Consider the following 24,563-nt stretch of genomic DNA (forward strand, 5'->3'; position numbering starts at 1 on the left):
TGCTTGAATCACAACTCAACTGGTTGGAACAACGTGGTTCCTAACATGGATGCGGAGTGCAGACAATGCGATTGTGAGAATTACTGCACCGGCATAGGAACCGGAATCCTGCACTAGCCAGCTGGAAAATAGGACATAGTCTCCGAGTCCGAAATGGAGGGCCATGATGCTCTAATACAATTCATTTTGAAGTTGTGGTGATGAGTCAGTTAAATGTATCATACAATACGATTGGTGAATGCATCCATCCATCTATGAATGGGAAAACGTGGGAGAATTACCATGGTGGAGGTAGAGTTCATTGCGTCCATTCTCCTTCAGCGAGTAGTGAAAGAATGAGAAGATTTTGCTGGTCAGGCGTTGTTACCGACAGAAAAATCGTCTGTGCGTCAACGCTTTGGAAGGAGGTGGAGGATGTGGAGACTATGTGATAAAGATGCCGATGAATGAATCAATTGCGATGATCGACGTGAATTGAAAGTGCTCACCCTGTCCCGGTGTCATCCTTTTCCTTGGTGCGCTAGAGCGTTACTTTCAACCAAGAAACTCAACACACGAACTAGAGACAAATGTTACTATAATATATGATTGTTTATTCTACGACTACATTATTTACGCGAAATTGTTGTTGTTTTTTAGAGTTGTTTTGACCGTTTTTCTCAGTTTTTTTGGAGTTGTTTCATATAATAAAACAAGCAAATAGCCAAGCCCAAGCCCATATGAAGACCAACTACAACGACAATCTACAAGCGGAGGAGAAGCTTGATTAACTTTTATCCTAAATTCCTTCCTTCCAATCAACCAAGTAGCACAATCCATAAGCAATCATACCTTTTACTCCTATATGTATAAAGTGCCATCCACCACGCTCAGTAAGCACGGGCTTTAGCCATAGAGCGTGTCTTCCTTCGTGGAGGTTCATCGGATTCATATTCATCAACCTCTATATCCGACAAGCCTTCCGAAGACCTCCTGTCCCGTTTGGCCTTTGGGATGCGTATTCTCGACACCTTTATAGAATGCACAGCAACAACATGTCGTTGCATATCAAACTTGCGAGAAAAGTCCTTGTCACATTGCTCACAGTGGAATGGTTTTGCGTTGGCGTGTTTCGAGTCAATGTGGGTTCCTAGATTATACCTTTTATGAGATTTATATGGGCACGAGCCAATAGGGCACCTAAATAGCTTGTCTGACGGCGAGCGTTCCAGATCCTTTACCCATTCAGCACCAGACTTGTTGTATACATCAGCCTTTGATATCTTTTTCGTGGCAGTTGTGGATGACGCTGATGACGAGGGTGACGAGGGAGATGACGATGAAGATGGAGTCGACGGATCCGAGTCCATTTCCCAAGACGATGGAGATTCAGGAGCATCTGTCAAGCCAGGCATACCTGAAGTTGGAGAGAACTCTCGATCCAACTTGTCTGCTATAGACTCAGAGATTGGCATACTGACATTATTTGATGTGAAGGCAGCCTGAGCAAACATACCATTTACATCTTGTGGTCGTACCAAGACCGACTCATTTGTGAGTTCAGTCAAGGAGAGTGTTTGGTGCGATACATCGGTACCAGTAGATAAGAAGTCCTTCATCATGATAGATGACATATGATACCCTTCATCATCTTCATCGTGATGGATGCTGTTGTTATCACTATTACTATTATTAACAAGCATACTGGTGTTGTCTACCTTTTCAGTATCGAATTCCCACGAGTCCTGAGCAAGCAAGTCGTCGAGGGAGAGGACCAGCGAGTCATCATATTGGTAGCTGTGGTTTGGCATCAATACAGATTGTGATGACATAGTATTATTATTCATCAAATTCTCACCAAAAGTATAAATGTCAAACCAGTCCAATGATGGCAAGTGGAGGTCAGCGACAAAAGCGTCAAAGGAGTCGAGAGACGGCTCAAATGATGCCTGGATATGATTGTCAGTAAATGATGTAGGTTCTGTAGACATTTTATATGCTACGCGGTGAATTTGTACCTTGTTGTTTGATTCTGGGTTGTTTAGCGATGGAAGCCAAATAGAGACTTCTTTTTAAGAGCGATATATCGATATCTGGGCTCTTAATGCGTTGAAGATGACGGCGAGCTCTTACACAGTCTCTTACACAGTCTCGTCTGTCGTCTTCTATGCTAAACTTTGTCGAGTTTGAAGGAAGAAGCTGGAAGAAGAGTAAAACCAGACCCATCCGTGACTGAACAGCATATCGTTTGAAGAAAATCAATAAAATTCGGTTTATGCACATAATAACATCATATTAACGCGTTCGTCACGTTCGAAACCGAGTATTATTGGCGAAAGCCCAATTGTCGAGACCGCAACGTATTGAACGAATATGGAGAGTCAACGTAAATCTGTAAGAGAAACCCTCATACAATCTGTCGGCTTCTGTCCGAAAGGTATACTTTATGTGGATCTACTCTTAAATCACTATTACATACTCTCCATCTAACATTCATCAAACATTTTAAACATTTCAGATGCAATCGGATGGCTATATGCAGCCCGAGGCTACTACAAGATAAAAGACTACCATTCATGCGTAGAATGTGTCGCCCCGGCTCTCCGTAACGAAAAGACTAGACGAGAAGCCCAACATTTACTCGCATTCTCCCTCATGCATACAAATCAAACAGAGGCTGCTGCAGGTGCATTCTTCAAGTCCGTGTCTCTGGGAAATGATACGGATTGGCAACCACTCGTAGAACTGTTTCTGGAACATCCGAAACTTCGTCTGACATAGATAGGGTAGAACGATTGTTAGATCTGTTGGACGAATGGTCAACTGGACACATAATATATAGGTCGAGAACATCGTCACCACATATACACCACCACCACTCTCTTTGTAGTTATAGTAATTTGATACATATCACACCAGCAACCAATATATTTCGTATAGATCCTATGTAGTCGTGTCTGCTGAACTTGGATTGAATGCAACTATCAAAGAACCACTTGGTGCTAAGCGACAGGTCCTGCACCCAAACTCTCCAACCGAAACACTTTCATACTTGGTGAGTATCAGATGCTATGATTCGACTAATGTACAGAGAGGACACCAAAAAACTCTATGCTATAGTAAGCAACATCGTCCGTGTTCGAATAACAGGGTCATAATCCCTTCTTCCCGTGTTGCTGATTATATCCTAGTAACGAGTAGCGGACGCTTGAGTATGGAGACATACACGTGTTGTGTCATTTTCGCCAACAAAAACTGGTTTTGCGATGAGCAAACATTAACTTTTACCTTCACGATTCCTTGAAATCTCTACAGCATAGAACTGTAGTCTTGTCACTACGATAAGTAGTAGTAAAGTCAGAGGCTGTCACAAGAGCTGCTTAAGAAGATTAATACGAGAATGTTCTTTCTTGCTACCTACCAAAAAACGTATTCTCCTGTGTATACTCCTCATCAGCATTTATTCTCAACAGTGTCCCAAAATTGTAGTCTTGAATCTTCTTCTCGTATCTACGGTGCATTTTTCAACCGTGTTAGCCACTTAACATCCCAAGCGACCAGATTTTCGTTTTTTTTAACTCTTACTTTGTATGAAACTCCCTCCATTTAGCCTTCGCCTTCTCAGACTTGAAATCATCATCAACGTTGAGTGCGTGGACGTCTAGTTCTGGGAATTCGGCTCGGAAGTCGTCGTATAGGTCTCCGTCGTGTCTAGTTTGAGAGAAGCGAGAGGTATCAGTAATGACGATCGTCGATTTCATGAGAATGGTGTAGGTAAAGAGAGACCAAGACGCTGCAATAACATCGTAAGCAGCAGCGAAAAAGTTTCAGCGAAACAAAGTTGCTACTCGCTCTGATGACGGAGATCAAAATCCCGACACTGTCCTCATTTAAATAACAAATACACCGATTCCACAATCTTCACCCTCATCCACCACAAGCTCTCCCCTCCAACGTCCTTTGTACAAAACCGTCAAATGTTAGAAGCTTACTTGGTCAATTTTAACGTTGAAGGATCAAAAGATCCAAGAAGTTTAAAATAGACTTCAGCTTGATGCATGGCCTTGACTGCCCATTGCTTTTCTATGTCTAAATATGGAAAAGAAAGCGAGACACATGTCAGCAAAAAAAGCTCGACGAAATGAACCACTAACGAGACGATGCTCTGAATCCAAACCTGGGTGGTTTTCCGCCGTCTCTGGGTCGAAGGTACTCATCTCTTAAAACTCTGCTTTAAACGATGCGAATCTAGAAATGCATTTGGAGTCGAGTTTGCACCAAACGAGCAAAAACGCAAGAAACGAGGTCTCACACCTTAACACATAAGGACGCAACACTGTTTTTGATCCTAAAACACTTTCAAAAGAATGCGATTGTTATTGTATATGCAAAACGAGCCCTACTTTCTCAACATTACAGGTATGCCATATACTACAGGCGCTGCACCATTCAAATACCGCAACGTACACGTATCTCGTGAACGTCCTACTGCCTCTGACAATGTCACGTTACGTGATTCTTCTTCTTCGTCTTCATCACCGTCCTCAGAAGAATCAAGCAACCCCCATCGTTGCAACACATCCTTTGTGAACTTGTCTATATCACGATCAGTTACGTCCCATAGATTGGCAACGAGAGCAGGACTATGATCCAGTTAAGCACATTAAGAAATTAGTTCATTCACACTTCACAGCTAAAAAAACTGATTCTCACAAGTAAAATGCTTACGATCCAGCGAATATGTAATCCAATGCTACACCAAAAGGATCGAATTCACCTTCAGCTTTCAATCTTCCAGAACTACAACCCATTAGGAAGGTGACGGCACATTGATCGAGTCGTCTTATACGTGATGGGCGAAGATATTGCTCACCACCACCATGTCCAAAGTATCTAGTTTATGGTGATTTGAGGTCTATCAGTCACAAGAAAGTCAGTATGATTCGTAATATGAGGCTTACATAAAGATATCAGACTTGGACAACCCATCTTCAAACGCTTGTTCAGTGGGAGGTTTACCAACTGTTCCCTTCCAGCTTTTGCTAATGGAACAAAAAATCCACTTCAGAAATTGATTTTGATGCATCTTGTCACGACATTTTCAAACATACCTAGCCAAAAAACCCTCAAACTCCTTCTGAGTACTAGACAAATCACCAGATGGATTCAAAACATAACTGACATTCTCACTCGACACTGCGGCCATCTTGCCATTCTTTTCTTGCACAAGGCGATCACGGAGGAAGGACATGGATGGTAGTCGAGAAACGGATCTACCTCGTAAACATGGTATTGATTCCCATGGAATCGATTGCAAGTACTTGTCAATTATAAGTATCAAATGGTTTGTGGGAGCACTGTTGGAATCCAAATTAAATGCTCCATCTTCGGAAAGTCCAGAATCGGTATCGTGATGGAATTTGCAGAGAGCATTTTTCAAGTCCTCTGTCATCTACGAAAAGGGGAGGGTGGAGGGTGAGAATGGAGGAGGAGCAAAAAACGGAACACCCTGGACTTCATACCCCATCAAGATCAACTTCATCATACTCAACACTAGCTCCTCCATACTGAATTGCATCCATCAAATGATAAATGGCATCTTCGCACGCATCATCGTCAGGTCGTGGTCCCAATCGTAACAACGACTCAACCAATCCAATATCAAGTTCAGGCATCCGTGCTTGATTTACAGACTTGGCACGTTGTGCAGCACTTGAATTCTTTCGTGATACGGCCTTAGTCAACATCTTGTTTACTGCAGCTCTAAACTCATTTATAGCATTCGAATCATCATCGTCCTCGTCAGTCTCAGGTAAGCCATCAACACTTATAAACCCTCTAAAGCCACCCAACCACACCTTTTCAACATCGTCCAACAAGTGCCGTAATCGATGATCTAGTTCTTTACGTTGCTTCCACCATGATGCTTTGCCTTCTTTAGTATCAGTGGTTTTGGCTTGCCGAGTTAACTCATTACTAGATGCTATTATAGTCTCCAATTCTTCCTTACATCCCTCAAATGATAGCTTCTCATCATCACCTTCTCTAGATGATTGCCTCCGTGTTGGCAGACGAAGTAAAGCTGGAGTACGATCATGCTCGATACGAGTCAAGTACAAATCACCACGATCCACATCAGCGGATATAGACACCACTACATAATTCGATGGCAATGGATGTACATACCGTTTGACAAAGTCATCTGTGGTCATGACCATCTCGGTCTTATACTTTTGGTAGAGCAAACTATTACGACTCTTGTCTTTGAGATCTAAATTACACGATACAGATGGCCACGGTACAATCGAAGACTCGGCCTTACGTCTCAACAAGTCCATGAATTCACGTCTCGCCGTTAACCCCAAAGACGAATGCAATAAGGCAACAGCTTCTGCTGCAACTTCTTTTGGTTTTGATACGGGTCCTTGTAAGCCTAGATACGATGTAACTATCGACAATAAAGCTTGGCCATGAGATGTATCATGAACGAGTTGTGGTCTTCCACGTTCTCGAGCTGCTTGACCTGCCTCCTCTAGCATTTCGTCAACTTCAATTGCCAACGAAGACAATACCGCAATATTACGATTCTTGGATGATTTTACTTTTGATAGACTCTTGCTAGGAGTTGCTACATTAACGGGTGGTCGAGATGGAACACACCACGGTAGCGAGAAGGCTATTGTAAAGATAAGGTTCGAATAATCTAAAGTAAATATATCGTCCCTTCTTAAGTAAACCGGATGTACTCACCAGAGTCACCAAACATGTCAAACAATGGACCACCAGTTAATTGCGCGACGAGCTTACGTAGTCTCAACTTTGCTCGAGTTACTGAGCAATCTGGGGCTTTAATGACACAGTCATTTGCATCAGCAATCTTTTGCTCTGCTTCACCCAGATTGCCAAGCTCTCCTAAAACCCAACCTATTCGAGGAAAAAAGAAACTGATTTAGCGAAGCGAAAAATGACCAGACCACAAGTCCCAATACTCACCAACTCGAGACTGCACCTCACTTTTGACTGCAGCCAATATAAAAGCTTCATGGTCAACTACTCGGGAACGATGTTAACACAAATGCAAAGAGCCATCAACCGCGAGCATCAATATACTTACCCTTGACAGGACTATGATATAAGTTACCCTTGGCAGGACTATGATTATTCATTCGAGGACTTGAATGCCGCGAGCTCATAGGGGTTGAGGATCGACGAACATGTCCAGAGTGACGTTTGTCTGGCGTTCTAAAGTTAGAAAGACAATCAGCGAATTGATCGTCCACAATCAAAGACGAAAAGAGCAACAAAAGTATTCAGTGACATACCCAAAATCAAGTTCTTCCGTCACCGATTGCGATCGAATAGCGTCATCAACACAATGTTCAGCTTCATTGTATTCTAGCAATGCTTCATTCAAGTCACCTGAACGATACTTTAAATCACCACGAACGACTTTTGCCCATGTGGAATCTACGATTGAGATATCCAAAAGCATCTGAAAAGTTTCATATTGCAAAAAAAACTCAGATTTCAAGATGAATGACCATGAATGAGACCTGCGAAACTCACCGGTACTTGACGCTCCAACCCATTTATAATCTGCATTTCAGAGTCTTCCAATCTAGCTCGTCGTAAATCAACATCACCAAGTGCAACCAAAAAGGCACTCTCGGCCAGACTGGATTGCACACGTTGAGAGAGTGACAATCCTCGTCGATACACATATTCAGCTTCCAGAGGTGATCCACGAATAACATACAGGTGGCCCAACGAGCGATATAACGATAGGAATTTCTAAAAGCGAAACAAGGGATTAATCACACATCCTGAATGTTTAAGACTTTCACTTTACCTCAACCAGCTCCCATTGAGATCCTTGACACAGGAACGAATCAATACCACTCTCTGCCTTGCCATCATCATCAGCAACGTTCGATGCTCGACCACACGCTCTCAACAGAATCTTGATTGCAACGTCCACATCTTGTAGAGCATTTCCAACACTTCCTGCTGCAAGAGCTAATGACGATCTGACCCAGTATGCCAAGCTTTGCAGAGAATCTCGACGAGATTTGGAAAGGTTAGATGATTCTTGTATCTCATCGAAGATAGTAGATCTGCAGGAGAAATTATCAATCACCTGTTTTTTGCATTTCGAGACCAGATATTGTTTTTGCTTACCCTTTCTTGAGATTGCCAATAGCACACAGATAGTTGGAATACGAGAGACGCCATCTCATACCAGCTTCACCGAAATCAGGCGAGCTTTTACAACTTGGTGTTTCCATAATCTTTCTGCCATTCACCAAAGCTAGACCAGCTCGTCCCGTAAATCCAACAGAAACATACACAAAACCCATCTCGGCAAGCACCAGGAGCACATCTAAGATTTCACAAATATGGTATGAACACGACGGTGCTCTGTCGGAACTGTCCAGCCAAAAAAAGATAGTGCTGGAGATCACATCACCTGTTGCAACAGTTGGTGCGTTCCTAAGAGATGCCACACGTAAAAGTAACCGAAGTGCAAATATTCGATTCAGAGGTTGTTCCAAAACTCCAAAATAATCAGCGAGAGATCCTGCGAGAGAGCGACAGTGAGGAAAAATCAGACCCAGACCTTCCGCACACGTGCATAATACCGAAGTGGCCAACTTACGAATACTATAGTAGGTAGATTCAACATTCCGAAAATAGTCAAGAGCTTGCGAGACATGAACTCGGTCTCCTAAAGGAAAACAATCGTCAGACTGATGTATTTTTTGCGCTTTGATTGTGAGTACTTACTCTTCTGATATGTTGGCACACTCTGCAATAATGTAGACCACAGATGTAATGCATCTCGGAATGGTTGAGCAGCGTATTTCCCAACCGAGTTCAACACTGTGCCATAATAAGCATTGGCAATGGCTAAATCATTCGAGACTTGTGCTTCGAGATTTGGTTCTTCTCCCAACTCCTAATATCAACAAAGTTAGATTTGACAACGCCACTAATTTGCAGGGGGAAAAAATACAAGAAAAGCACCTGGGATTGCAGTAGCGCTATGGCCTCCTTGATATGTACTATACAACTATTGTTGTCTTCCTTTACTCGTAAAATTCGAGCTCTTTCCAGCAACGCCCTACGAACTGCAGGTTAACAAACAAATGTATATTGATTCTTACGTTAGTTTTTGCCTTACCTTGATCGTCGAACAGGATTTCGAGTCTCTGAATATTGTTCCAACAACAAGTCCATCAACTTTGTTTGAGCGAGCAACGTGCTCGAAGACTGAGATAGACTCTGTGCAATCTTAATCTCATATTCAGCAATAGCAGAGACATGCTGATTGAAATATCGTTGATTCGTTTGGGATATATACACGCCTGCACGAACGAGACGTTCCAACAATTTAGTCAAGAGTTCTGGTCGTGGATATTTACCGGGAAATAGTATGTGCTTTTCAAGTTCGGCGTAAGTACGTATCGGAAGAGCAAGTATTGCTGCTTGTGTTGATTCCATGGCAGCCTAAGATAGCACTGTCAATACATGTTCAGAAGTGGAATTTTTTATACTAACCGATTGATCGGACGATGACGCATGGCATGTTGCTAAAGCATCCAACCTCCTAGCCACTTGCGTTTGCAGCTCGTCATCACCAGGAACTAGTTGCTGACACGTTTGTAATGCTAGACACGACAGCTGGAAGAGTTTCGATGCAGTTTCAAACTCTCCACTTTTATAGCGACTGCCACCAAGATTATACGACGTAGATGAGATAGCACGTAGGCCATCTGGATAATCAGAAGAGACTGCCAGTGCCCGATCGAGGTAACTGTATGCTTCTGAAGGACACACACGAGCCAAAGCATTCAACATCTCAACAAGCAGTCGATCAAGCTTGGACAGATCGACTGACGGTGGTGCGTCACCCTGCAAGGTTTTTACTCAATTTTTTGCTGTTACAGCATTGCCTCTCAAAATTGCATCCACTTACACTATAAAAGCTCTTCCATGTATCAAGCAATTCCGTCAGAGCATCAAGCAATAACATACTAGCAGACCCTGCATCTCCTCCCTTCATGATCGCCCTTCTCAATCCATCAATGGCACGAACTTGATTTTTGATGACCCGAGTCTCATTCAATGATGATATGACGTCCTGAAACACGGCAATTTCTGCTATTATGTTACAAGCCTGATTATCATCCCATTTCTTCTTTGTTTCAAAGTCCAAGAGAATGGCTTCTATATTGAATGCCAACAAATGTCCTAGAGCGGGAGCGGCCTTCTGTCCATCTAATCGAGATCTTGCATAGTCGAGTGTTGTCTTGATGTTGGCGTGGATTCCAGCCTGAAGCAAAAAAAGGTATGATACCAACTTCAAATTGCAATTGACACTTCATTACACACATACTCGTTGACCATTGACTAGCCAATGTTCACACCACATCATGAAATCTACTTCGATATGTCCATTATGAGGCAATAACTGACTCAATGAAGCAACAGCTTCGTAGAATGCATGCAGCACTTTCATAAGCTTTGCGTCGTCTATATATGTATTACAAGAATCAGCGTGGACTTTACATACAAACTCCTTCAAACCCGGAGACTCACCTTTACAATGTTTTTCAAACGCCATTCCAAACTTGTAGGCATGTTCATGAAAATGACTTGCCGTACAAGACGACGTCATGACATAGAAAGTCAATGCCAACTCTCGTAGTCTCAAAGCTAGCGAAGGATCTATACCTAGAAAGTAAGACCCAGAGTCAGCAAAGAGGGCACACAGAGACGCCACCATGTACCTAGATACCTGGATCTGTCATGGAAACACGATAAAAGAATCTGTACAAACAATCTGCTTGTCGTGATCCAGCTGCAGGGTCTAGAGCACGAAGCCTTTGACACCAGTGATGCATACCATATGGCTTTACGATGGATGTACATAGATTCTAGATGAAGATAAACAGTTGAGTACCTCGAGGTAAAAAAACCGAATAGATTTACTACCAATGCTGTCGTACCTCGCTTTTACCACGTCGACCATCTCCCAACCAGCAACGAGTAGCATTATATAGACATACAGAGAGTATTGCAGCTAGATTAGGATCTGAGCTCTCCACTTGAAATGTCAAACAATCGTCCTGTTTGGTCTCCTCCTTCTTTGTTTGGACAACCCTCCGAGTACTCGTCTTTGATGATGGTGGTGTCGACTTGGTTTCGGTCGTTTTCATTATAGATGACTTTATACATGCCAAAAATTTGAGAGCAAGGTCGTACTATCGATAAATTGCGAAAGGTTTAGGAATGTGGCCAAAAAAACACCATCACAATGAGTGTGTTTCTCACATGGCCGAGATCCGTCAACCGAGTAGCAATATTAGAGGTAGTACGTTCCACTTCAAGTATTCCTTTACCAGAATCAGCGCCAGACTTGTCCAAAGTCTGAATAGCGACAATGCAAACATCCGTTATACTGTTCACCACCAATTCTGGTGCTTTACTAGTAGTCGATGACGATGATGCAATAGTAGGCTTCTTTTTCACACTAGCTTTGACAACATTGCTCGTTGTAGTAGTGGCTTCATTCCTCATACTAGACTCCTTCTTTGGCAGTACAGCCAATACCTTTACAGCGTGTGCCAAAATCCTCAATGCCTGATGTGGTAGTTTCTTGTCGGCGACATCAGATCCAGGTCTAGAGTTTTCCTTGTTGGATTTAATGCGAGTTGAGACACTAGTTCGTGGTGGTAGAGAAGCCTTTGTTATAGTTGGTTTTGGTCGAATCGTCGTCGTTGATGTTGATGCAAGTAGGGATTCTTTTAATTGTTTGGCTGCTTCCACGGCCGTAGATGCGTCGCCGAGTCTGGCTAGAAGTGCTTCCATGACGAAATATTTAGTGCATTCCTATGTTGGTTTAATGGGATCTATAGTCGTAAGCTGCGAAATGGGCGCTTGATGTTTGGAGTGTTGAGGAAGTTGAAACAACCTGCAGCGGGTTAAAGCACGAGCTCTGGAAGTGATTTTGCTATATTTTGCGATACATTTGCACGTGAAAACGCGTAAAAACCTTATTCCAGACTACTTTGAAGTCTACTGATGATCTCCTGGTCAATAGTCAAACGACGATGGCAACGGTCGAAAGTCCGACGATGCATCCTCTGTCGGGTATCATAGATCTAGAAAAGTATCCATTGCATGCTCCTGAGTCGTCCGCCTATAACGCTCTGATTGAAAGGACCAGGAACGGCTTCACATCAAATGGCATTGCCGTGTTGCCCAAGTAAGGCGGTCTTTGATGTATTTTGCATTCTAAACGTTTCTAATCCGCATTATAATGTAGTTTCTTGCTTCCTGGTGCCGCTGAAAAGGCCTCTCGAGCTGCTCTTGCTCGATTAAACAAATCACATCGCAGTGATAACTCACACCCGGCGTATGTCCAAAGGTCTACTTATCAAATTCAAGCCCATATACTCATTGCTATCTACGCAGTTGGCTGATGCCGGAAGCTGAAGCAATGGACGGTTTGACCAAAGGACACTCCTCAAAAACACTGGTCGCCTACGATGAGATCGAAGCTGATAACCCCATGCGAATTGTATACGAGTGGGACGCTACAATCAAGTTCTTAGAAGACGTACTTGGTAGTGGAAAGATGTATCGTACTGCCGATGAACTTGGGGCATTGAACATCCATGTCTATGAGCATGGCGACGAGCTCAACTACCACTTTGATCGTGGCGAGGTACGATTTGGAGGGCCGTTTTCGATATGCTCACGACCGTCTGTCGCTTACGGCCTGTCTTGACATAGTTCGCAATCACATTGCTCCTATATCCGGCAGCTGAAGGAGGTGAATTCCAATACACACCACCAATAAACCGATCCTTTCCTACTCCAAGCCAGCAAGAGTTGGATCTAGTGGAAGCCATAGTACAAGAGAAGAGACCAGATATGGTGTTTACTCAGCCGCTTGGTGTAGGTGATTTATGTCTTTTTAAAGGAAGACAGTCTCTGCATAGAGTGACACCTGTGACAAAGGGCAATCGTGTCTTGTCAGTCTTGAGTTATGAGACGGAGCCAGGTGTTGTGCTTAACGCCTACACGCGTGAGAAGTTTTTCGGAAGGCTGTAGATGTAGTTGTTCTTTTTGGTAGTAGTAATAGTAAATCATTGACCTCCCGAATGCAATTAACGACGAGAATCTCACAGTTGGATTACTTTTGAGGCTTTCTATATATGAGGAAGTTCTATGTAGCACCAACTATTACTATTTTACCATCTATGCTAATTGAAAATTACGTCGATTACAATGTCCCGATCAGTGAGGAACAAATCAAAGTGGTGGTGACACCCTCTTCATTCCACAAGCTGCCACCAACTGCTTCCATGTTGTTGGTGTCCACGCTGGCTTATATTTGGCCTTTAGAAATAGCTTCCTGCTTTTCACGTTCATACTTTTCCGACAGACTTCGGAAAGACTTGATGCTCCTCTCATGCTCTATAGAGAGCAGCGACAGCTTCTCCAGCGTAGCTTGATGCTCTACAAAACATATGTTTTAAAAACTGACACTTTGATCTCGAGACACGAACAGACAGACCTCTCGTGACAGCTGCCTCTCTCTTGCTGGCTTCCAGCAGATCTTTAGCAGCAACGGCCTTGTTATGTTCGAGCGTTTCCGACAGCTTATCTACAGCAGTTTGATGCCGTAACGACACATCATTGAGAGCACTCAACATGCCCTCCAGATCCACCGCAGCGTGCTGTTTCAACGAACCGCCGTTGAGCGTGTCTGAATTGTTCTTTTCCAGTGTTTTAAACAGCTTATCTAGAGCAGTTTCATGCTTTAAAGACACAGCATTGAGAGCATCGACCTTGTCATCGAGATTCTTCGATATTTTATCCAGAGCAATTTGGTGTTCGACTGAAGCATTGTAAAGAGCCTTTTCCTTGTCGATTTTATGCTCACTTTTCAGACTGACAAGGGCTTCTTCCTTCTCTGCTTGAAATTTGGCGGCCTGAGCTTTCAACACAGCAGTATTGCGCCATGACTGGTAATACGAGCCTATTGCCAATAGACGCCGACTCAATCAAATAGCCTTTCATGTCCACAATTCCAAACATCTGAAGTTACCAGCAAAGAACCATATGATGGCAAGTACAGGTCCCAAAATAACGGCCAAGACGATAGCCGTACTAATTGTATAATTTTTTTATCAATCATTGAGTAAACTGCTAGGTGAAAGCGGCAAGAGAAGACCAACTCACGTCGGAAATTGCTCTGATGAACCGGAGCTTGTAGATTGTGCGAAAGCTGGTGTAAACAAGCCCATACAAGTCAGAGTAGCCAAGGCAATTTCCAAGGTATTGAAAACCATATCGAGAGGTTGAGATAGCCTCTCTTCTAGTAACTTGCTTCAGGTCCAGGCGAAGGAATGTCGGGATTTGGAATTTTTGGACGCGTCCATTCTTGATGTAGAGAATGTAGAGCACTAAATTGATAACGGAAAAAAGGCCGCTTTCGAATCGCGTAATGGATTGCTTTTGACACCATTTCTACTACCCTCGATTTCAACAATAGAATTGTTGAAAACAGCACCTTGAACTTCTAAACATCAATACAACAAAGACTTCAACAAAAATGGGTAACGACGGCCTATAGGACAAAGTGCCAGGCATCCAGGCAACTATAGGTCTGACATGTAAGCATGGAAGGTTTCTCCGTTCACCAAAGCGAAGCTTCATCAGATATGGCAACAAGTACTGTTGCTGTTAAAGAGACGCACCACGTACCACTATCGTCTGCAGTGGATAGGGACCCCTGCCAGAAATGGTCCATGAACACGAGATGCTGAGCAGCACAGCGCTGATGGTTCGTGCCTCAACACCTCCACCTTCGTTTTGCGCTGCATGGGCTCTGTGGGTAATTGAGGTCAACGCTTCTTCGGATTGCTGGTCTTGCTGAAGAAGCCTTGGCGAGCGAAGGAGGTGGAGGTGCCACGAAAGTGGTTGGTTGAAACGAGGTGTCTGGGTGTCTGGTCTCTTAGGCCATGTGGGCATAGACTGTCCCAACGCCCGTTTGAGAGACACAGACGGCCTATGTAGTATAACCTTGCACCCTTTGTAACGCATTCATAAAGTATTATATTCAATTCATACACACATGGAATTTGACTGAATTTTCGGTACTAGAGGTCTCCGTAAGAGAATAATGGTAAAAACAAAACTCTTGCATTAGTCGACGTTCTACGAAACCAGACCACATAAGGAGCATGATTGAACTCATATCCTGCTATATATGAGCTCGTTTTCCTCTTAGATGGTAACGTGAAACTCTCCAAAGCTTCGAAATGTTATCAGCACACATCACCGCCGACCGAATTCCATAGCCCATCGCGTGTCATATGACTGGAAGAGAGTCTGAATATCTCGTACGAGTAGTATAGACACGTGGCAGCCCTGAAATTCCAAGTTTACTTAGTCCATGATGGGCAAACGCGAAATCTTGGGCAAAAGTAGATTGATGTCACATATTGGCACGATTTCGACGTTTTGTTTCGCTCGGAAAAGCACTATAATAGCAATTCATTGAGTTAGATATCTCATAACTGTGCAGAACTACCATCCCAGTTCAAGCCTTACAAACAGCCAAAAAACATTCCAACAACCCCATCGCATACCAAACCAACAACAATGTCAGCAGCTACAAAAGCCGCCGATCTCGCCTTCAAAATCGTCGGCGGTGGCCTCATGGTGTTTACGCTTGTTGGAACTCTGAATAGTATTGCGACGGTTTATGATGTCAAACAAAGGGCGGATAGTAGGCGGTCTGAAGCTGTAAGTCAAGGAACTGGGTTCAGTAGTCGAGGCGTCTATGTAGCTTGAAGCCTGTTTAATTAACTGCTGGATTTGTATGTAGGAGCAACGACATCAAATGAGCGAATTTGCATCGGAGGGGCAAGTACAGGCTGCTGCTGTCCCTGTGGAGAAGCAATAATAGGTTTGGACGAATGTGTTCTCTTTACGTGACGGTGGTTCGTTTCTGATTCCTATTTTCGATAGATCCAACCTGAACAAAAACCATCGCATCTCAAAAACATCAACACCCTTTTTGATTGTTTTGTATATTATTGGAAATCAACTGCAACCGCCACATAGAAACATTAGTTTACTCTTATGACATTTCTTGAAGTTCAAGAGCTCTGTTGTAAAGAAAGTTAGGTTGAATCAGGTTGCGTCACCGGAAACACAAACAGGACTTACGGCTCTGACTCCATTCTCGCTGGACGTGGAGACTCTCCCGCTCGGCCCGCTCCAACATGTCGTGCAGACCCCGTTTGTGAGAGTCGTGAAGCCTCCATCTGGGAGAGCTTGCCATCTGGATTTATAGCTGCTGCGAATTTCTTGATCATGATGCCGTAGGTTGCTATTCGGAAAGAGAAGAAATTATTAGCTGAAAAGTTCGTTGGGCGAACCAGATTGGAGAGTCAAGTCGTGTACCTTGCATCAAAGCAATCTAAAAGAATGTTGTTGGGTGAGTCCTTGCCCAAAAAAAAACACATTCTGGCCTCGTATCTCACCTCACTGAGCATAGACAGCTTATCCGAGTACCCTTGACCAGACACATCAAACTTGAAATCTTTTGCATCAGTCATCATCTTCTTCATGTTCTTCAATGGTCGAGAAATGGCGATTGACATGATTGTTGTAGCGAGGATTGCAACCACACAGATGCATGCTGCAACGATTGCAGTGTTTCGTTGAGCTACTTCGCCGCCAGTGTATACGTCCCCTCGTGGTATGGCTATGACTACTAGCCATCTGTTGACAAGAGAGTACTGATATTAGCTAAGGGTGAAAAAGAACACCGGCTTTTTTTTTCCTTACGCCAAATTCGATCTTTGAATCCACTTCGCGTCCAAGAATACGCTTCCAGTGGTTGTGGTTACAACTGCTGAGAATCCTGAGCTGGGAACGCTGGCTAACCCACCAAACAATTGGGAAAGATAGTTTGATGTGTCCTAAAGGAGCAAAAAACTCAGCCACGGCAATTTCTTCTATAATAAACAATTCACTTACGGCAATCACAGAGTTAGGACTAGATATAGCAGTGTACATGCTAGTGCCATAGTTCACTTGAGACGCGTTTGCACTTGATGATGAGACTATGATTTTGGCAATGGTCAAAAAAGCCACCTGAAACCCAGTCGCTTGCTATAGACCAATATTTCACTCACTCATTTGACCTGCAGAGTTCACAACATAAACCACTGCATTAGGAGTAACTGGAATGGTTGCCAAAGACCTTTCCAACCAAGTCACATCCAGGCCAATCCATGCTGTAAAGGTATAGAATCCTGCTGAGTAGTTTCCGTATGGCTGGTTGTAGTATGCGACACGGAGGTATGGTACTATTAAAAATCTATACTGTGAGACAGTGGCAAAAAATCCGTTGCTGCCATCAACATACAGTACGCATTGTACCCAGTTCCATTAGCACTGGCGGTAAACAGTGGAGTACTGCCCCAGAATGATGGCTATATGTACGTGAGAAGGCTGACGACGACGCTTGATGTCGAGAACGTACACAATACATACTGTTTGTGCATATCCAGAGATAGAAAGCACTTGGTTGCCATGGTATGGCCCATTGTAGGTGGAAGACACAGTCCCCTAGAGCAAAAAACCCGTCACTTCTCGTAAATACACCCCAACGTGAAGAGGGAACAACTTGAACATACGATACTGGCTTGATAACTGAGGTCCAAAGCTGAGTCAAAGCACTTTACAATGTATGTTCCGGCATTGTATGTTGTCGAGTCAAAGTAACAGACTAAAAATGTATTCGAATGAATGCCTTCAACAACGAACACAGATGTCAAACGGGTTTCGTACATGTGTTGTTTTGACGTCCCCACATTAGTCCAGAGTTATCTAAACAAAGGCAGTTCAAAAGAAGCAAAACGCAAAAAAACTACTCATCTCGCTACTCATCGTACCTCCAATGTACGTCCCAACAGTCTGACACGCAGGCATATTAGCACAAGCCCGATACATCAATCCCAGAACACTGCTAGTCCCAGTAACAGTTCCCAGATTCAAAGATGTTGTGCCGGTTGACTGTACCGATGAGTCTTGGTTCATGAATGCGTAATAGTTTGGCTGTTCTGTCATGGACGCCAAACTTGATTCCAATTGGGTTAGAGTGTTTGTGACTAGATGTAAAAACGAGCGAGTCAAATACGGAATAACTGGTGCCAAGTAGGTCGGGATACCACGTACGGTTTGAAGCGAGACGTTGCAGCGAGTTAGATCTGACTGATCCTGACATTGAATCTAACGATGTAGATGTGGAGGACTGGCTGACCAGACCGACTACAAGGCCGAGACCACCGGCGATACAAGCGACTTCCACTATATCATGAATATTTTATCAATTTCAAAGTATCATTTTGTTGCTGCTCTAAATTCTTGGCAGTCTGACTGTGAAGCAAGACGTGCCAAATACTCACAGATAAATACGGCCCATATCGGGATCTTGAATCCTGAAGGTCTTGAACCCAGTCTATTACGAGATGCACGGTTTAGACGCAAGATCGTAATTCAGGACGAAATTTCAAATGATTTAATGGCAAGTGTTGTAGATCTTACCGCGATTTCACAGCATCCGTATCCGACATCATTTTATCTACCTGATCCTTTGATGAATGACGGTCTTAGGTTCTTCTTTGTCTTCTTGAAATTCGGTTTGCCAATTCCTGCGTAGCAACCATCAGACGAACGGAAACTTTTGTAAGGGCGAAGAGGGCATCTATATTGGCCACTCATGGCTGCCTAAAATTGATATTTAAATTAATTGGTACTTTAAGGTAAGCTATCTGCTCCATCCTCGTTTTCTTTCTCAAATGCTCAATGAAGAAAAATCAGCATACAAAATATCTCTGAAATCAAGCATGTTGATACCTTCATTTATTAAGTTTCAGCCTTGTCGGAGAGCATCTTTTACTTGATTACGTTCTTAATACTCGTATGGGTTTGATGACTGACATCTTGAACGTTTTGTAGGTAAGAAAAAAAACACAGCGGATTACCCTCGAGTTCATCGACTGTTGGATACGATGACACTATTTGACGGGCGGACAGACAAGGCGCATTGTGTACAAATTATGTGTCCTTATAATTATGTTGAATGTCAAGTTTTTCTGATCCTCTTCTTTGGATGATGTCGTTTGGGTAAGCCAGCACACACATCAATGGACTAATCAAGACCTCATCATTCTTGGCAGGATATGCAACAAGTGGTATCGAATATCCCATCTCTGTTTGCTGCTTCTCGTCCTGAGCTAGAGGCGCAAGCTAGAGAAAAAGCTCACAAAGGTTGGCATCACAGCGTTCAACAATTTGTTTTCTGTTCACACTCCTAACATCCTTCCCACACCAGCCACTGCCGAAGTATCAGACCTGACAACCCATCTCTTCAACGAATCATCACTCGGCCTATATCGTATACACGAGAACGTCCACCGCCGAGTTCCACAGCTAGTCCGTGATAGACGAGAATTGAAACTGATCAATGATTTACTGACTAAAGCAAACAAGGATTTGGTTGAAGCCAAGGAAATCACATCCTCCTTGAAGGATATTACGGCTTTTCACGATTCGCGGCAACTTATGATGAGGATTGTAAGGGCTTCTGATAAGAAGGCTTCAAGATGAGTACTGTTTATTCAGAGGGATATATCTGTGGTACAAATTAATGCGGTGTCTCTCAGTGCCTATTGTGTAAATTGTAACTTTGTGAAAAGTAATAGATGTAGACAGTTTTCTAACTTACCCCTAATCGGTGTGTGCGGTTTGCGATTTGGTATTCTTCGGCTGCAATCATATCGATAAAGGCATTGCTAGTAGACGTTGTTTAGCTCTTGAACGGTTGAAGTTGAGAGTTTGAAAGTAAACTCACATGGACGGATAATGTACAATGGAAATCTCATTCCACCACAGAATCCCATCTCTTAATCCTCGACTATCATGCTGTCCGGCAGCTGGAGGTACCACATTTCCAACCAATTTCGCGTTTCCTCCCCGTTTTGCAGCTACTGGATTGAATGCCTATAACAAAGAACACTGTCAGAGGAATACTCTCATTGACAGGAATGCTGATCTCACTCACCTGTCCATATTTATAGTACTGGGCTTTGCCGTCCGTCAACGACGTGAAATTCAATAGGTTGAGCATGGTGATACTGCCCGGATTCTTAGGTGTGAATCTGGCAGCGAATTCCAACAACTCAGGAGAGAGCTCCAAGTTCTTGCTACTATCTGTCGACGGTTTAGGCAGAGGCCCGATTTTGGGATGAGGTTTGGCTTGTAGCTCCTTGTTTCGTTCATCATATGTATCGAGTAGTCGTGAAGGAATCTACAACCGTGAGGAACATCGAAGTTTGTTCCAAATCATTGCATTAATGTGCCATCATTAATCACTCACACCAACAGTAATGCGATACGACTGCAAGACACCTTGCATCACATTCGTCTCCAACGATTGAACGCCATCAACCAAGACCATAACATCCCATTTCGTTCGATTGATGTAGTCGGAATCGATGACTTCGGTTCTGATGACTTGGAAGTGGACTTTGGACGCAACGACGATCTTTCTGCCTGATGATTTTATGGCGTCGAGGGTTGATTTGATGTTGGTGTCGGCAGAGTCCTTGGTGGGTTTTAGCTGGAGAAGGTATAGGCTCAGGCCCGGCATAGTCGAGTTTCTGAATGGGGAATGTTAGTAAGGGAGGGTTTGAAACAGCTTTTGGGTTTGCAAAAGTAGAGGTTCAACATTAGGTAATTCGTGGATTTGATGACTCTGCATCAGCAGTGGGCACCAGTGGAAAACAAAGGGTAAAACTCACGTACTTGAGGTCCGAAGAAAGCACTAGTCGCCTCCTTGTCTTCTTATTGAACGTTGGTGTGCTTAGTCAGAAGGCAGTTTGGCTCAAAATGTTGCCGGACGACAAGATAGACGTGATCAACTTTTTGAGCGTTGAAAATATCTGGCCTATACGCTCTTCAGTCAGTTCCTGCCCTTTTGAACGGTGTCTTGCTGCAACTTAAAGTCGGAACTTCAGACGTAAATCTGTGGGAGAACCGAAAACGTGATAGAGCACACAAAAACTGATATTATGAGAACTTTGAGTCCTCCGGTGACTTTCGCAGAGGCATGAAACTGCATCGAGAATTGCAGGTAGACTTGAATGTCTATATACAAAAGAGAAATTCGTGTTTGCGGCCTTTTGCAATTCGCACAGGAAAAGTTTCATGGCTTCATGGCAGTCCATTGAGTGGTGACGTAATTTGCTCATACACCATCAAATAAAATCCCTTTCATGTTAAAGCGACGCCTATCCGATTACGCGATCTCACACCGCGTGTAATGACAAACAAGATGCTATTGCGAGGGCAGCTATAGAAACTGAATGGCTCTCAATGTCATGGCTTCCACATCGTAAACATCGTGGTATTAGGTAGTACACGAAGCTCGATGCATGGAGATTGCCTTGGTGCAATAGAAAGGGCAGGTGATTATGAAAATTGCAGATGCAGGGTCCAATTGAATCCGCATCAGTCTCTATCCAATAATTGCTCCATATATCGCGATACTTCGTGCAAACTCATAGCAGACTCATAGCAAACTCATAGCAATAGAATTTGTAATTTCATCATCCATCGTTCGGACCACCATTACGGGTCCAACGCTTGCGACCACGATGTTTTATCTCCATACCAAGCGGCGAAGACATACACGTTCGTTTCAGGTCTTGAGATGCAAGATATCGTGTCAGAAGTCATCACATGCAGCAATTGGTCGCTGACCCGAAAACGTGTTGGACGCAACAGGAGCCACTTGCGTGTAAGTTCAAAGGGCGAAAGACTTCCATATGAGCATTCCGTTATATCTGCACTGCCATGGTGGCCTATCGCCCGACGTAACCAAAGGAAATAAGAGTTGCGTACCTTCGCGATTCCAGCGAGAACCTCCACAGATCTCAACCACAGCGAGCTTTCCATGACCTTTTGATGTAAGGCTGTATTTTTGATTACTCTAAATGCGGAATCGAAAACTGTAATGCGTCCTTGGATGGAAATGGATGTGCTGATGAGCAAGCACCGATTTATCGATTTTGCAGTAAAACACCACGAGCAAGTCAATGAGCAACCTTAAGTAAGAGAAGGTATCGTATTTAAAGTGGCGACTTGATACAGAGAATCTGTATATACCTCTATAGAACATTGTTTCGCGAATGTAACAGAATTCGGGATTTCCGTTTTGCAACGTCACGCTTGACTCCCTTGTCTCACCCATTACAACTTTATCAACTCTGGCAATTTCGTGGTCAGTCCGTAGCGGGAGGACGATATCATAAAATGGCAGCCATGACGCAACTTGCCAACAATTGGTTCAAGCTTGTCAACTTTAGCTCGGACTACATTGGAGAAACTGGGACCTTTATGTTGGCATAGTAAGTTGCCGAACCGAGATCACGCAGAAACAGATCCTAACCACGTTCTAACTATGTTTTCTCACCCAGTTTCGTCCTCCGTAAATCAATCGCATTCGTAATCGGCAGTATATTCGATTATATAGAAATCAATGGATACTGCCAGGACTACAAGCTTCAACCACACCGTGTCATCACACCGGAAGCACGAAAGAAAGGTGAATGATTGTTGAAGATTCGACAGTTACTTTCATATAGCTCCAAATCTATCCGTTGATATTAACTGCACATTCCACGAAAAAAGCATGGGACAGATTCATGGGACCACAGGCCATTATCGGTACCTTATTGATTGATTTCCCCATAAGCTATTCGTTTTACGCTACGTTGAAGTATATGTACAATTTTGACGTCAGAGCAAACCCCAATGATTTCGTTTGGTGGGATACTGCACTGAGGGTTGCCGCTGCTATCGTGAGTACCATGTCGGCCAAGTTCGATTTGGGTACATAGACGTCTAATATTTCCTTGTTTTTAGTACATCGATGACATCTGGTTGTTCTGTATGCATGTGCTGTTTCACAAAGTGCCATTCCTTTACAGGTTTGTTGGGAAACGCGAGAATTGAGCAATCAGGATTGCTGTAACCAACACACATCCATTTGTAGGATGAATCATAAATACCACCACACCAATACCTCTTGCAGGCCTCTGATATGCACAAACACGATTGGTTTGGGTGATGTGCTCTTCCAGGCTCAAGCTGGAAACATGGTTGCCGTCTTATTAACTCGACTGCCATTCCACGCCTTCTTGATATACTCCTTTTGCGTGACTTATATGGGGTACATGATACACTGTGGATATGAATTGCCATTTGAACCATACACAAGGATGTGGCCTGCGTCGGCCTTCCATGAGGTATGTAAATGCTAAATAGGAATTAGAGGTTGAATTGTACTGACTGATTCTCGGGTATTAGCACCACCATCTCTCATTCACACAGTCATACCAAGCTTACTTGCCAGGCCTTGACTATCTGTTTGGGACAGACAAGGCGTTTTGGGAGTGGCGTGCACGGTTGCGAGATCCCAAAACAGGGAAGTGGCATGCACCGAAGAAATGGACCCCGCCAAATGATGATACGACAGACCAACAGGCGTCTTTGATTGTCGATAAGGAGGAGTAGGTGAGTAAATCGGAAATTTAGTATAAAAATGAATAAACTTGTAAGTTGTTTGGAGTAAAGAAGTGCATTGTTTCCATACTGAGTTTGTTATGCTGCTGTTTAGCTCGATATAACACCCTTATGTCGTAGAATTCGGTATGTTTTGTTGGCCTTTACACAGTTTGGGCTAGACGGGCATGAGAAGAGCCCAATAGATAAATCTGAATGCCCTTCCACATATAAAACACAATTGATCCAGAAATGAATAGTGCCAGATCCCGAACGATGGTTCAACTCGAGTCTCGACAACTTTGATCGTCTCAACACCGCCTACACCACCGTTCTTAGTAGATCAAGCATGAAGAATTGATTTCAATACAGGCAAGTCCAGTACAGTCACGAACAGGATCCTCTTGAAATAACAAAAACACGAATTGTCGTGCAAAGTTGAAGTGTTGTTGAACCGATGAATTGTACGTGTTTCACTAGTATGGGAATCTGGGATCAATATAAGGTTCACGAATTGAGGTCCAAACCACGTTTTTCATACCGTATTGGTGATTGTCTCCCCCAACCTCAAACTTGAGGCTCGCTGAACATTCGCCTTTGATTCCTAACTTCTGATCCAACAACTCACTAGAGGATTGGAATGAAGGTCTCCAGGAGCAAGATCCAGACCTCCAGACCACTATATCTATGTATACAGAGCATGGCATAGTCATCGTAGCATGATTTGAAGATTGATTGGATACTGCTTTATTGTACTTGTTGTCAAATGCTGACATCCACATTCTTTGTTGTCCAGCCAGGCCAGTACTGCCACATCAAGAAGACCACCTTCTATTCCATGGAGGAGAACAGAACCATTCAGTGACTTATCCCACCTCTGAATGTCGTATCTTTTGAAGATGTTGCATCAAGTGTTACGGTTGCTC

At 43.4% G+C, this 24,563-nt stretch overlaps 6 protein-coding genes across 6 annotated transcripts; 2 read left to right on the forward strand and 4 right to left on the reverse strand.

Moving 5' to 3' along the window:
* Positions 1 to 869: 869 nt before the first annotated feature.
* Positions 870 to 1,970, reverse strand: SmJEL517_g04630 (uncharacterized protein; the record flags this gene model as incomplete). Its single annotated transcript, XM_031170558.1, has 1 exon — positions 870 to 1,970. One exon carries the CDS (start codon positions 1,968 to 1,970, stop codon positions 870 to 872), a length of 1,101 nt encoding a protein of 366 aa, XP_031023485.1.
* Positions 1,971 to 2,352: 382 nt separating this feature from the next.
* On the forward strand, positions 2,353 to 2,760 carry SmJEL517_g04631 (uncharacterized protein; the record flags this gene model as incomplete). Its single annotated transcript, XM_031170559.1, has 2 exons — positions 2,353 to 2,416; positions 2,498 to 2,760. 2 exons carry the CDS (start codon positions 2,353 to 2,355, stop codon positions 2,758 to 2,760), a joined length of 327 nt encoding a protein of 108 aa, XP_031023486.1.
* A 371-nt stretch (positions 2,761 to 3,131) lies between these two features.
* SmJEL517_g04632 (uncharacterized protein) lies at positions 3,132 to 4,196 on the reverse strand (the record flags this gene model as incomplete). Its single annotated transcript, XM_031170560.1, has 6 exons — positions 3,132 to 3,166; positions 3,268 to 3,315; positions 3,401 to 3,489; positions 3,565 to 3,690; positions 3,972 to 4,068; positions 4,157 to 4,196. 6 exons carry the CDS (start codon positions 4,194 to 4,196, stop codon positions 3,132 to 3,134), a joined length of 435 nt encoding a protein of 144 aa, XP_031023487.1.
* A 182-nt stretch (positions 4,197 to 4,378) lies between these two features.
* SmJEL517_g04633 (uncharacterized protein) lies at positions 4,379 to 11,850 on the reverse strand (the record flags this gene model as incomplete). Its single annotated transcript, XM_031170561.1, has 24 exons — positions 4,379 to 4,622; positions 4,708 to 4,872; positions 4,941 to 5,021; positions 5,091 to 5,431; positions 5,502 to 6,655; positions 6,730 to 6,903; positions 6,973 to 7,029; positions 7,094 to 7,221; positions 7,302 to 7,471; positions 7,546 to 7,770; positions 7,829 to 8,093; positions 8,158 to 8,359; positions 8,447 to 8,557; positions 8,636 to 8,704; positions 8,764 to 8,935; positions 9,004 to 9,100; positions 9,161 to 9,486; positions 9,538 to 9,891; positions 9,956 to 10,312; positions 10,376 to 10,512; positions 10,579 to 10,713; positions 10,778 to 10,916; positions 10,989 to 11,243; positions 11,314 to 11,850. The coding sequence occupies 24 exons, from the start codon at positions 11,848 to 11,850 to the stop codon at positions 4,379 to 4,381; spliced, it is 5,895 nt and encodes a 1,964-aa protein (XP_031023488.1).
* A 7,403-nt stretch (positions 11,851 to 19,253) lies between these two features.
* SmJEL517_g04634 (uncharacterized protein) lies at positions 19,254 to 19,680 on the forward strand (the record flags this gene model as incomplete). Its single annotated transcript, XM_031170562.1, has 2 exons — positions 19,254 to 19,341; positions 19,406 to 19,680. 2 exons carry the CDS (start codon positions 19,254 to 19,256, stop codon positions 19,678 to 19,680), a joined length of 363 nt encoding a protein of 120 aa, XP_031023489.1.
* Positions 19,681 to 19,789: 109 nt separating this feature from the next.
* On the reverse strand, positions 19,790 to 20,722 carry SmJEL517_g04635 (uncharacterized protein; the record flags this gene model as incomplete). Its single annotated transcript, XM_031170563.1, has 4 exons — positions 19,790 to 19,865; positions 19,925 to 20,073; positions 20,135 to 20,380; positions 20,450 to 20,722. 4 exons carry the CDS (start codon positions 20,720 to 20,722, stop codon positions 19,790 to 19,792), a joined length of 744 nt encoding a protein of 247 aa, XP_031023490.1.
* Positions 20,723 to 24,563: the final 3,841 nt, after the last annotated feature.

This window comes from Synchytrium microbalum (genome assembly GCF_006535985.1).
Source record: "Synchytrium microbalum strain JEL517 chromosome Unknown SmJEL517_scf0033, whole genome shotgun sequence".
Classification (NCBI taxonomy): Eukaryota; Fungi; Chytridiomycota; class Chytridiomycetes; order Synchytriales; family Synchytriaceae; genus Synchytrium; species Synchytrium microbalum.